The 14,378-nt window shown below is 40.0% G+C and overlaps 2 protein-coding genes across 5 annotated transcripts; both read left to right on the forward strand.

The window, feature by feature from the left end:
* The first annotated feature begins 6,008 nt into the window (after positions 1-6,008).
* On the forward strand, positions 6,009-7,462 carry ppp1r27a (protein phosphatase 1, regulatory subunit 27a). Its single transcript, XM_046043608.1, has 3 exons — positions 6,009-6,454; positions 6,803-6,953; positions 7,342-7,462. The coding sequence occupies exons 1-3, from the start codon at positions 6,019-6,021 to the stop codon at positions 7,460-7,462; spliced, it is 708 nt and encodes a 235-aa protein (XP_045899564.1). The 5' UTR covers positions 6,009-6,018.
* A 1,256-nt stretch (positions 7,463-8,718) lies between these two features.
* On the forward strand, positions 8,719-13,646 carry mcrip1 (MAPK regulated corepressor interacting protein 1). 4 transcript variants are annotated; one of them, XM_046043609.1, is made up of 6 exons: positions 8,719-8,876; positions 9,571-9,663; positions 9,863-9,981; positions 10,106-10,222; positions 12,651-12,755; positions 12,857-13,646. In XM_046043609.1, the coding sequence occupies exons 2-6, from the start codon at positions 9,656-9,658 to the stop codon at positions 12,919-12,921; spliced, it is 414 nt and encodes a 137-aa protein (XP_045899565.1). In that variant the 5' UTR covers positions 8,719-8,876; positions 9,571-9,655; the 3' UTR covers positions 12,922-13,646. The 4 variants fall into 4 exon arrangements, with proteins under 4 accessions (XP_045899565.1, XP_045899569.1, XP_045899566.1 ...); XM_046043610.1 differs by lacking the exon at positions 8,719-8,876 and adding an exon at positions 8,987-9,012; XM_046043612.1 differs by lacking the exon at positions 8,719-8,876 and adding an exon at positions 9,096-9,231.
* Positions 13,647-14,378: the final 732 nt, after the last annotated feature.

Raw genomic sequence — 14,378 nt, forward strand, 5'->3', positions numbered from 1 at the left:
CTAGGTGGCGCTAGCGAGTCATTTTGCAACGCCCATGTGCGAAACTTGTAGAATACGAAATTTTTCACCGGTTCTGACATGTTTGCAAATTTTGGTGAGTTTTCGAGTATGTTTAGGCCATGTCATTTGGGCCTACTTTGCAGAAAAAAAAAAAAAAAAAAAAAAAAAAAAAAAAAAAAAAAAAATATAATCCGAGCAAATTCAATAGGGACCTCACACGGTCGTGCTCGGGCCCTAATTAGCCATCAATAAATTAGGCACACATATTCATAACTTTTAACCTCTGACCTCCTTTTCCATGGATGCTGGCTTTGACTAAGGTAACCCAATCCTCACACAAACAGTCGGCCAGCCTTGGTGCTACTCCCACTCCCTTCTGTGCTAAGTCTGAGCCTCTTACTCTGTCCCGGACAGCTGCGGCGCCATTCTTTATTCTTCACCAATGTCAGCAGCAGCATGTGTCAACAGGGCAGCAGCTTTCCCCCCGTGTCTTCAATTGGGCCACTGGATGGCATACAAATAACTTTTCAAAAATGTCTATAAAAGCTTTGAACCCTCTCATGGGACTATTTATTCAAAGCTGTACTGGCAAAATTTTCATTTTGGGTTACATGGGTCACTGGAAAATATACTGTAAAGAGTTTATGAGGATATATGCACAGTTGAGAGCGCCGCCCTTTCTTATGCCAACATTTAGACATGGCCTCAGCAGTTATATTTCTCTTGGAACAAAAACACATTTACACTCCCAGCGGGCAGCCTGCAGGGTTCATTCACCTTCACCAGGCTGCACCTGTTACTGTTTAGCTCTACATAATAGCTATGGCGTTAATTAATGATTTAAAACTATGACCTGTAGTTCACCTGAAACCCAGATGAATTGATCAGAGGTAAACGTTTTATTTGAGATCATGTACATCGGTCCGTAGAATTAGATACACAGAATCATTTCTAGCTGCTGTCTAATGTAACCACAGCTCTTTGTGACCACAAATTAAATCCACAGGAACAGAAACAAGTCTGTAAATCTGATTCAGGTATATGGTAATTATGAGGCTGAGGTTTTTGGTGAAACTGACCAATAAATGAAATAAGTGGAAAAGACTTAAGCAAGCATGATAGCTCATTTTGCTTATAAGGACTAGGACAACAACAAGATAGTTCATGTCCAAGCCTCAAGCGGGACACTGGCATTCTGCTGGGGTAAGGCTCTAATGGGACTCTATAGGCTTAGCCACTCATCTTTAGAAATGTACTCACAATATGTTAAACTGGCACCTATGCTCATTCATAAAGTTGAAAAAAATATCAAAACTAAGGTAACCAAGAAGACATTATAACACTGTTTTCTAGTAGATCTACTCGTGACAAATAAACTAAACTTTATGTTTCAAATCATTTGAGGGCCCCTTTGACAGAAAATGTTCAAGATATATAATTTGAAAAGCATTTGAAGAGCATGGTGTTTAAAAGAATACATATTCTTTCAGTCTGTGGTAATGAATATGGCCCAGTTCCCTTGGAAACTATGTGCTCATGACTGAGAGGGTTCAGCAACTTAAGAGTCCAGAGGCATGGGAACCACGAGGACCATGCCATGTATGTAGGGCCAGATGGCAGTTGGGCTCATTTTCAACAGCAAATGGCTCACTTTACTTTTGGTTTGGCTTATCTGATGTGCTCGCTTGGCTTTGTGTCAATTCACCACATGCCAACTGACCCTGTAGTCTACACGCACTCGAGGATCCACTACAGAGCACGATGCTCAATAAAAAGCACACCACTTTTGCTGCTTTGGCTGCTGTTTCTGTTAAATGACAAAGCAAATAACAGGCAAAGAATTGCCTGTATCTCAAAAACACTAAAGGTGGCTGTTTCAGCTCAGTCTGGTTCTTCTCTGTAATGTTGTACCATTGGTGTTCTAGCCTGTGTAAAATGTGACATTGTGGACTTTCCTTTTGTTTATTTTGTATTTGTCAGTTTTTTAATTGTATGTTTTTTGCAGTAATTCTAGTGTAGCCATATTATCCGTACTGCATATCCTTGACATATCTTGGTTTCAGTCAAACCAAATAACTAAATGAGTAGCCATAGAGCTGTAGAAGTTACCTGGATGTAACTTCAGTGCTATGAGTATATATACAGCATTCTAGCTGGCTTCACTATTGATAATAAACAGAAGACCATTAGAGATGTGATGCACTGCCAGCAGCATCTAAAACTTCTAATATTGAATTCTAGTTCTACCATGAAGGGTGGATAGTTGAATTAGCAGTAGATGCAATACAAGACCTTCTATTAAAGATCTACTGTTATAATAATTGTGATATCTAGCAAAGATCTAACAAGTAGTTACTCTGACTTGTAGTCTGTTGGTGCCTTTCACTTTGAGTTTTCCAAGATGGAACCATTTCCACGGCCGCAGGTATCACAGTGTCCCTCTTTCTCACTGAGTGACAGCAGGCGACACGCTCCTAGACTCCAAGTTCTTTTTTTTTCTCCAAAGCAATGCGTATGCCGTAACCACATACTTTTCTGCCCAAGTCACCATCTCCCACTGGGCCTGCGAGGATCCAGACAGAGACTAATCCCTGCAGTGTTTACCGTCCAGTGATGCAGGTGTGTTCAAGTGCTGCCTGCTAAGAAACACACTGATCCTGTTGTCACCCCCGGGACAGCAGGGTGGTTTCTGAGAATAGAAACGTAATGGGCAGATGAGAACGGCCGGTGTTTTTGTAAAAATATACCTTGCAACTCTCTGGCAGAAGGTCTGGATTATCTCTTCACCATGTGCCCAACTTCTATTTAAAATTCCTGCTAAGACACATCACAAAGCTGTGACACTTGTTCATACGTACGGATTATTCAAACTGACTTTTCACAGACTTGTATGACTTGTTACACTGACCTTTTTAGACAACAGTGTTTATGAGGATGGCAGCCTGCATTAATAACATGCTATACGCAAACAGGATGCTTCACAGCTCCTAATTTTAGGCAGTGGAGTCACCAACCTGCCTCCTACCTGCTTCTCACAAGTCAGTTGAGTGTTGAGGAATGTATAGCTGGCTTTTTTGTAACATGTATAGCCCAGTGATAAGCCTCTGTGACAGGCTGCTATTAAAATTGTCATTATTCTGGCTTCATGTGTCCTGAACTGTTTGTCCCACCTGGTTGTACAGGGCCGGGGTACTGTAGTAATAGGGAATCAAATGGATCACTGGTGGCAACTGACAGATTGCTAACTGTATTTTGTCGATAATAAGTCAGAAATGTCAGCATTTTGAGTTTGTTTTCTGTGAATGAATGTGATTGGCAGATATAAACGTCTAAATCCAAAACTATCAAGAAGCTAGTGCAATATCACAAAATTTGGTGTCTGTCCAATCCAAAATAATATATGGGCCAGGATCAGAGATATCAATAGCGATGTCATGAATAGCAGCCAATGTATGATGTAGATAGATAAGAGGCAAATTCATCATTTATAGGCTGCTTGTGAATGACATGCATCATTTCTTCAAGACAAATACACAAAAATGTCCCTACCAAAGTAAAAACCAAACCTACACCCTTAATGTAAACTAAGGTGTTAATTAAAAGTTAAATTGTGTTACCTCTCTGAACGAAGGAAACAAGCTGCAGATATGCGTACAACAGCAGCAGAGAAGCAAAGAGTGCATGCAACGAGAGTAGTGCTCATGTGCCCAAAATGTGAGACTTCACGACCAGTATCGATGCTCAGAACAAGACTCATTGAGGACACTGAGGTCATGTCCTCTGCAATTTTAATTTCTTTTTTCAGGCAATGTGGGGGTTTTAACAGCCTGTGGGGCGTTTACAAACTCTAATTAAATATTAACACTCGGTGGATTATTTTATAGGGCGATTACTGCATTTGTGGGGCTCATTGCACTTGAGAGCTCTCTGCCATTTGTTCAGGAGTAGGCCTAATACAGGGCTGTGACAAACACACGCTGTCCACCGACTGAGGCTCTCATTTCTTCTGGTGAGGAAGTAGCTGAAAGGATTCCTCATCATTGCTCAGGGACGCTCCTGCACCCCCTCGATACCATATAAGAGACTGTGAAACCTGATAGCTGCTTCTAAAAGTCTCTTCCTCAAGCTGTGAACACTCAGATGCTCTCACTTCAATTTGTCTAGACATTACATCTATCTCCCCTCTTCCCTGTGTTTAAAGACTATCAGCAATGCAGGGAGGTGATAAATCATAATTTGTGTTGTCATTCAATGCTGGCGTCAACTCTTGTAATGACAGAAATGTATTGATCAGTTCCTGTTAGAATATTCTGAGTCATTTGATCTCCCGATTATGTAACACACCAAACTGCCCTAAACTGTGCTTAATATTGTGAAAATCCTTTGTGTTCTCAATTTTGAAACTGCGTTATCTGCAGGTTTTCTGTATTTTCAGTGTACTTATGAAGTATAACAAATACGAAGCAGCGCATTAGAATAGCTGCAAATTATAACAGAGGAAATCAAGTTCAGGAGTGGTACCTTGAGTAGTTGGAGTTGAGGATAAGGATGGCAGCTATGCTATTTCCTCTATTACTTTGGCAGTGTCTGTGAAATGCCCAAGTCCTCCTTCCAAAGGTTTTGGGAACCAGTCGTGTAAGCAACTCTGCCCATCTTAGAAGTCTGTCTGGGGACAGCTGTTGCCCCCAGTACCATTTTATAGCACCATATACATGTACTGCATGTCACAAACCTGTATTAGTCTGCATTTTGTACATCATTCATTTAGTGCAAGTACAGTTGTGGAGATCAACAGGATAGGAATAGAATTTTTTGCTCAACGTACATCAATCTTATTTTCTTCAGTGTTGTAAATAGCTGCATTTCTGGCAACCATGTGACTTTTCAGTGACATTTGAGAGGATACATTTAGTGGCTTGGCCCTGTCACTTGGTCATGACTACACTCCCACATGTAACATCCTCAGTGGATGAAGTTTATTGGTGTATCTGGTTATGATACAAAGGGCAAGTGTCAAATGACGGACATGCAGGTCAACGAGGCACACTGGAAGGAACATGGATGAATGGAGCGGAAAAAAACTCCACAAATGTGTCTGGAAGAAAAATAATGCGTAAAGAGTGTTTTCAAAATCAGTTTCTAATGTCTCTGGTCAAACTAGGATTATATTGCACCATCAGGTATGATGTAAGCAGACAATTCAACAACACATGTCACATGCCAAAATGAAATCATGTGCTGTTGCTGTTATTGCAGTTGTTTATTTGTCCTGCAATACATCTCTTGCATTAATAGCACCAAAACAATATGACAACACTACAAATCTATAAAACTACTTGTAAAAGCCCAAAATGGGGAAACAACTGCGCTCCAAGGCTCCTATGATTTTCAGGTATAGTCGCCCTCTTCTGGTTTTGTTTAGCTCTAATATTAAGCATAATTGTTTAGATGTTTATGTAGGAAGTTGTATGTCTTAAGCAAGACTCAAAGGGGACATTTTGGTTGTCAACATTTTTATTATGTAGAGGTGGGTGCAGTGTCAGTGGGCATGTGACAGTCCAGTGGGAGGAGCCGGACAAGGGGCACTCATTTCTAAGCTGAAGTCACTGGATCTTAGGCCCTAAAATAGCCCTACAGAGGGTATATAGGGATCCTCTCCCACTTACCCGGTCAGACAACAGTCCTGCGCAACAGCAAGCACACTGCGCAAAACATTATTTCAAAATTGGATGGGAGATATTCACCGCAGGCAAGAAAACGTGGACACAAGCTAAAGATGGAGATTGCAACATACTGAAGTGAAGTAAAGGATTCGAGAAGTGCTTGTATTCTGCAGTAACAATAGGAGACTCTCCTGCTGGAGACAAAAAGGATAATAATCAAGCGAGGAGAGGACAAAAAGGACTCAGAGCAAAGGATACTGCCCTTTTATTTGATTGGTACATTCTCTTGGATTTCCCACTTCCCTCCTCCTGGGCTGACAGCATAGGGGGAGGCAGAGCCGCAAACACTGCAGGGATGAAGTACAACTACCATGTACCAGTGTCAACGTACACACGCAGTTCACAGTACACACCAACATACCACACGCCTACCTCTTACACCCTCTCACACTACACACCAACACACTACACACCCACATATACCTCTACGACAAAGTACACCCCGACACAGTACAGCACGACACATTACAACCCATCAATTTACACGTCCACTTACAAGGCCGCGTCGACATACACTCCTTCATACAGCAAAGGGTCCCGGTACAGTTCAACACAGCGCACACAAGCACAGGAAAGTCCTGCACCTGTAATACCTGTCGCACCTGCAAAGAGAACTGTGCATTTCCCCAATGACATCATCTTCCAAGATATTGTAAGGAGAGGAGATATGGAGCAAATTGGTCGGTTCATGAGAGCGAGGAAGGTTCGTGTGGATACAATCTTCCACTCAGGTGAGCAAAGTCTCGGATTTTACTTTTTCATCGCATTGTCCAGCAATTTTTCCTGCTAGGATTCATAACTTTAATATTTGAAATGTGGTTTGAAATTAGAAACAATGCCAGCCAATGAGGATCAAGGCCGCAAAACCTATTTGTACACATCCCTTGTTGTAGATGTTGAATGCTGTATGTGCTGGGGTGCAACCAAAGCAATGTTTCACTGGCTTGAATTGACCGCATGGCTATACTGCTGCATTTTTTAAAATTTAACCAGGTAAGTCTTATTGAGATTAAAATCTCTTTTGCAAAAGAGACCTGGCCATATACTGCTGCAGAAGACTGATATAGCATTGTGTGCAGGTATGGCAGCGCTACATGAAGCTGTGCTAACGGGGAACCTGGAGGTGGTGAAGCTGCTGGTGAAATATGGCGCCGATGTTCACCAGAGAGATGAAGATGGCTGGACACCACTTCACATGGCCTGCAGTGACGCCTACCCAGATATTGCCAGGTAACTTTTTAACCTTTCAGCCTTGACTGATCATGCTTGCTTTTTCAGCACACTGATCCATTTTTATTATCTGGTGCTAATGTGTCAAAAGCAAAATATCTATTTCCTACGTCTTTAAATTCATGAAAACACGGTAATGTGAAACTTTTCTATGAAGTACACATCCTTCAAATATCCCTCAAAGGGTAAGATGAGGTCACCTAATCGCAATGACCTTACTAAGACAAAGTTTATCTGGATATGTCACTGGTGGTTTGGATATGTACGCAATGAAAAACACACACATTAAATTGTAGCATAATTCAACCGTCACAATCCACAAGACATGGTATTCAGCATTAAGCAGAGAATCTCTGATTAACAATGCTCCGCTTCACTTTCCACTCAGATATCTGCTGTCGATGGGAGCCAGCACAGAGGCAGAGAACGAAAATGGAGAGAAGCCTGCAGATCTCATCGACCCAGACTGCAAAGAGCTGGTCAAACTGTTTGAGGCAGGCTGTGTGTGATTGGGCACCAAATGGACCCAACAGAGAAGACAGAAAGCTGAGCAACCAAATAAAAGAACACATATTTAACAGAATACAACACCAGACAAACTTGTAACAGGGTGGAAGAACATAGCAAGAGCTGAGGGCCATGTCACTGAAACCAGAAGATGGCGGTCTAGCGGTTAAGTTTGAAAAGTGCTTAACAAATTGAGATTATTATTTTTTAATTACAGCCTTAAAGCAATGCTCAGATGAGCTGTATTTATCTTTTTGTAGGTTGTTTTTATTTTATTTGTCTTCATATGTGTATTTGTCTGCTGCAAATGTAATTCGATGAATATCTTCACTCTCAGCTCATGTAATACAATCACAATAATGTGTCACTGAAACGAAATGACATCTTCACTTCACCAGAGCTGAATATCTAGTTATTCATTTGAGTAATTTCTACCGTTGTGAGCCTTTCTGTGTATTTTATCAGTTTGGTTGGTGTTAAGCAGTTATTTTTAAGTTGGTTGTAGGAGATGTTTGTGTTTTAAGGACAGAGTTATGTGTCCTCACTGCTGGGCAGAAAGGGGATCAGCCAAAATAATAATTGGGCAGGGGTGAGAAATAAAACAAAACAAAACATGAAGTTTAAGCTGTACAAGCACTAATGCTGCAGTATTTTCCTGTCATGTGTTGCTGTTGTTTTCTATAGAAATATGAAGGTCAGTAATGAAAGTCTTATAATGTGCAATTCAATAATTATTTTTGTACGTTTTCATAAATAAACCTTTTCTAAATATGACTAATTTGCTGTTGTGTGGTCTGTGTAAATGAAAGTGTATTACAAGACCTAGAGAGAACACACCGGCATTGTCAGCACCATCACCTCAAGCCGACCTCTTTGTGTAATGCGTTGTTATATGCTACAAGATTACCTGGGGTAAAAGAGGTGCCCTCAGCTTAAGTCAGGTTAGTACATTTAATGAAAGGGGATTCCAAAAATACATCCCTATATCCTGGTATGGTATCCTGGCATGAATTTAAAATGGAAATACAATAGCACCAATGAACATAACTGTAGTGTTGTATTTTTACTGAAGAAGACGTTGTTTCAAATAAAGAGAAGACAATGCAAATCTAGTGTAACGTTACACATTTTTTTAAAGAAGTAGCTCACCTGTAGTGCAGTCTATTCAATCTGCTGCAGTCTGCTCTGTTGTACAGCGTGTGTATATTTGTTTATTATAATAATTATTGTTATAATAATTTATAATAATAACATAATACTGAATAATGGAATATTAAACACATATTATAGTTGTAAAAGCTCTTTCACTTCCGTGTCTTTTCCCGGAAATGATTGGTTGGCATTGGCAACGTTTTAGCCAGGTCTAACGGCAGATAGTCTCTGAATAAAGAAATCGAAAGAAAGGGCCATAAAAAGGTTTGTTGAATATTTTAACAGTGTGTCTTTTACTGGACATCTTGGAAATGATTTCGCTACGCTACGTGTCTTTCTAATAAATATGTGGGACCACTAACGCCATCAGAAGCTGATGCTAACGTTACGACAATACAATGTAAATCACCAGCTAGCTAGCCGAAGTTATTGTGTCAGCAAATCTTTAGTTAGCTGTCTCTTGGGGTATAGCTATAGGGGGACACGAAACCGACAAAGCCGAAATTATTTTGGAGACAATACACAAGTTGTTCGTGTTCGTGAGAATTTAACCAGTAGTTAAAGTACCGGGTTGGGCTCTGTGGATTAGCCTGGTGCTAACACCACTGAAGCAAAAAACGTAAACAAAAGCCCCTTGGCTAAAGTGGTTAACGTCAACATTTGTTCATTTCCTCCAGACTTACAGCGTACCTTAGCTATATAGAAATGAGTTAACGCAACCAACTACGAGTTAACACTGTTAATTGAATTATCAGAACTATTCAGTTGATTTAGTTTTTGTAAGTGACTAGAAAGTAGCTAGCAGATTTAACTATGTGGGCTAACCAGCGGTGTCACTAGTTTACTGTTCCTGAAAGTTAACGTTAGCTTTGTCTTAAATGTAGGTCCGTGTTATGTAATTTAGAAACTCACACATCAAGTGGGGATGCTATAGTTGTCACTGTTTTTTTATTTTTAGAATTCAGCAGAGGACTTCTGTACCTTGTATTCTTCAAATCCACTCACCGTAGAGGAGCGAGGAGCGAGTACAGACTGCAAACAGAATGACCAGGTCTGTAGCAAGTTGCTAAAGGACCAATGTTAATGATTCATTTCATCAAATGTACATTTTTTGCGTAACGTTACTGCTTTGGGCTTGAGAGACCGAAGAATAGTATGTGAAGCTTAGTTTACAGTAAACAACGATTGGAAGACTGATGAAATGAATGTTTTGCTGCTAACTTTGCTGTTTGCTGTTCATGTTTGTGAAGCTCATCTGCTCCCAGGATGGTGAATAGTTACAAGCGGACTTCAAGCCCCCGATCCCCTACTAACACTGGGGAGCTTTTCACCCCAGCACATGAGGAAAATGTGCGCTTTATACATGATAGTAAGTACGCCATCTAACACTGACGTGTTGACTTTTCTTTCAGAATAATCTAAGCATTTTATCTCCATTTACTAATGATCATAATAAGAATTATTCAGAGCTAAAATTAAATGTTGTTGCCCAGAGGCCTGTACCACGAAGCAAGTTCAACATACCCAGGATATCTTTTTGTTATCTGGCTTCACTGACCCTAACATTTACGATCGGGACATGCGGTACCACGAAGCTGCTTATCAACTCGGTAAGTTAACCCAGGGTTTCCCCATCCAGCCGTGAGTGCGTTCACATAAAAAAAGGCGGTGTTGGCAGCAGATGACCAATCGCAGACATGAACAAGTCCACCCGCATCACAGCGTAATATTTTACAAACGAAGAGGAATCTGTAACACTAGCCTGCAGAAATACGACATGGTCTAAGTAGCACGGCTGCAGCTGACACATGCAGGGAGACAGAAAATCGCAGACAGTGTGGCTAAATGAACATGCGTAGTCTAGTCTATAATAGGGTAATGCATGGATTTGATGCGTTCTTATGAGCTGTATGTAAAATATCAGGCTTATTCTTTCAGCTCGGCTGTGTGTCTGCGTTTTCACGTTAAAAGACTCTGATTGGCACTGATTAAGTGGTCTTCCACCCCCCTATTTAAGAACTTCGTCACTTCAAAAATTGGATTAGTTTATTTAACACACTCAGAATTCTTTCAGACATTGTTCTAAATTAACTTCATAAAGCAATGTAACGAAAATTCCATGCATGTTATAAAATGTGCTCAAATAGTGGTTGAAAGACTGAATCTCAACATTTAGGCTGCTGAAAACTCACCTCATTACCTGTGTCCACATAACAAAAGGTGGAGCGGAACATGACCAGTTTCTGTGATAGCCTATAAGATAGCTACTAACCTAAAATAAATAGCCTACATTCATATTAAAATTTATTTCAGTATCCCCACCAAACTGCTGATAATATTCAGCCTCACATAAAATGAAACCCATTTATTTTAACAGCTGTGACAGACTGTGTGGAATGGACTGGGAGCAAATAAAAAAATATGAAACACATTTCAAAGCAGTAAGTAGGCTTACTGTAAAAACCTGTACAATACATTGTTACCAAAGTTTCGCCATATCACCGCAGCAAACATAAAAGCATCCTATAAAAGAGTCTGTGGAATTTCCTACAGATGGTGTCATGTAATTTTTCAAGAGAGCTGATTGGTCAGTAGGCAGCGTTTCTATAGAGCTGATCTCTTATCTGGAACATAACCTGCTCCGGAACAGGTTAGCTGTTCAGCATAAGTTACCATGGCGATCTACCCTGGTAAGAAGTGAACCACCTTTGTAGTACTGAAAACCCGGGGTTAACCACAAAGTTACCTCCATAAACTCAAATCATGCTTCATGGTACAGGCCCCAGGAACAGCTTTGGTCCAAGTTTATTTCCTGTGGACTATTTGCATTAGGGAAAACTGCAACAAGAAAATAAATGTTGACCTGTTTAATCACTTAATGCGCTGCATATAAACACAATCCTAACCTTTTGGTTTATCTTGCATCTTGACACACACACATGGGAATTGCCAGTTAAATTGGCATGTGTAAACAGCAGCTCATACCACTTGAATCTGCAGGTACAGACTATTTTTTTAAAACCCATATCATGTATTTTAGTTTTATGGTTAATGCCATGGACTGAACAGACTCTTTATCATAAATGTGTTACAGTAGCCTCCCATGAAATTACATTAATGACTTAATAAGTCATATAGCAGGTTATTTTAAACATAACATTGTACCTTAACAGACTTGCACCTTTAATGAGTTTAAACAGTTTACAGATAAAGAAAACAGCTTATGTGCCCACTTGAATGTGAGGACATGATTTGTAATGACAGAAGCATTACAGCATTTGGCCTGTCAGTCCCTCTCCACAATGCAAGCATCCACACTTAACAGTCTCTCGTTCTGCTACTCGGTGATAAATCAGTTTTCATTGTTTGCATACCCTGAGGGAGCCGCACCTTGTTTAGTGTGGGGATTTCAAGTGGGGGAAAAACATACATATTCAGTGTTTCTCAACTCATTGTGTGTATCCATGAGGTCTAACAAACATGCCAGTTGCATTTCTTTCCTCTCAAAACATTCCCTATCTTGGCGTGTTAACACCACCTGTAGATCAGTGGAAAAACCTGAAACCATTAGCAGGACTATGTGTCATGCTTGTGCTTGCACATGTGCTGTCATGAGAAATACACTCTCTAAAACTCCACAGGGAACCTTTTTAAGTCCTGACAGTCATAGTGTCAATGAGGTAGGTCCAAGTGCTGGGACAGTGAGTGACAGTGTGGTACTAATGACCACAGTACACGCTTCTGACAGCTTTTCACTTTTGACTTCAGCCATCATCATTAAAAGTAGAAATGGTGCTACAGTATCTGAATTGGACAACTCAATTTGCCCGCTATAAGAACAAGTTCTGGCATTAAAGCACGTGCTAAACGTTGCAAGTCACCAAATGTCAGCATGCTGTGTTGGATTCAGTGAGACGTCTCACCTTCATTAAAATGAACTTCTTATTAACGTTCAAACTGCACTTCTGTCTGTCATGCATGGTAGGATAAGATTTCCTAAATTTAACAAAAGCATTTGTTGTCTTTACTTGTTCACAGCCTGGCAGTGTGTGCTTAGAGACATCAGATCAACACAAAATAGTGAACGTAATGACCGTGGACCACAGGAGTATGTGGAGAAGAACCCAAATCCTAACCTACATTGTAAGTTAAAATGTAACTTGGTCATGGAGTGGATTTTATTTTTATGTCACACTAAAGGATTAAATTAATCAAGCAACTTGTTTCTGTCTGGCTCTTTGCAGCTTTCACACCAGTGGACCTGAGTGACCTCAAGAAACGCAACACACAGGACTCCAAGAAGTCCTAGTGTTTCTCATGATGGTCCAGTCGCTTTTTTTTCTACCCATTTTCCTCAAGAACTTTTCCTCCATCAGCCAGAAAGTCAGCCCTATTGCCCAGTCTAGCACAGAATGCCAATCTCCCTCTTTTTTTCCTTTATTTTTTTAAACTCTGGACCATAGAAACCTCCATCTCTTTCTTTACCCTCTACAAAAGACTAAGAAGAAAAGAAGTGGGATTCCAGGGAGCACAAATTCTCCCGTCTCTTGGTTCATGTTTTTTAAGTGAAAAAATCTTCATGTGTACATTCTTTATGTGGATGGGACTGATGCAAACTTTCATCCAAATTTGCTGACATCTGATGCTGAGGTACAAACTGTTGACACTCTCCACAGGACTCAAAAGACTGCAGTCTTAAATACAAACCCTGTTTTCTTTAGTACTGCTACTTATATGACTTTGGAGGAAAATGCAAAAGGGCTGACTGCATTTTATTTTATTTTTATTTTTTTGGTTTTGGAAGATAGTTTGATACGTAAATTGTAGACGTAATGGAATGGTCACATTGGATACACACTTTATGGGCAAGTTTGGGAAGCCAAATCTAATGTAGAAGGCCAACATTTTTATTCTAAATTTTCTTTCCCTCAAATGGACTTTACTAAGTAGAGACCTCCCCAAGTATGCTGCCCTTGGTTAACCCCCCTCCCCTAAGCCTTGAAACAAAATGTTGAATAAAAGACTTTTACAGTACTGTGCTTGTATTGATCCCAAATAAATATCAACCATGGGACATGGAGAAAGGAAACTGTGTGAAACTTACCCTAAAGGGGTCCCATGGAATTTCATAAAGCCAGGTAATTGTGAAAAACAATTATAATATATACTGGTTATTGATTCTAGAGCTTTAGCCAAGGGTTATTACCAATCATTTTCAAAATGTCAAATGATTAATCATTTGGTTTATAATTTATACTATATCTACTTCTAAGACAACTGTAAACAATTTCTTAGAGCCAAAGTTGACAAATTCAAATTGCTTGTTTTGTCTGATCATAGACATTTAGTTTAATGTCTTAGAAGGCTAAAGAAACCAACAAATATTCCCATTTAAGTGGCTATAACCAGTGAAAGGTTGACATTTATGCTTAAAAATGACTTGAAATGGTTGTTGATTATCACAATCCTTGCAGATTTAATCTTCTGTCGTTTTGACTGACTACTAACTGATTAGAATCTGTGAAGCAAAACTTTCCACTATAAATATGAGTCATCGGGGAACACGATCCATTCACGCATGACTATACATTTTCTTACACTGGTCACGCATTCAATTCAATTCAGCTTTATTGGCATGAATGTCAAACAACAATATTGCCAAACGTATCATGCTTATTACGTGATGACGTCATGATTACGTGCAGTACGTAGTGAGCCAGTTTGTCTATATCCTGCTGCGGACGTTGGCTCATTGTGTTTTGTCGT

Source organism: Micropterus dolomieu, linkage group LG02 (genome assembly GCF_021292245.1).
Source record: "Micropterus dolomieu isolate WLL.071019.BEF.003 ecotype Adirondacks linkage group LG02, ASM2129224v1, whole genome shotgun sequence".
In the NCBI taxonomy this organism is placed as follows: Eukaryota; Metazoa; Chordata; class Actinopteri; order Centrarchiformes; family Centrarchidae; genus Micropterus; species Micropterus dolomieu.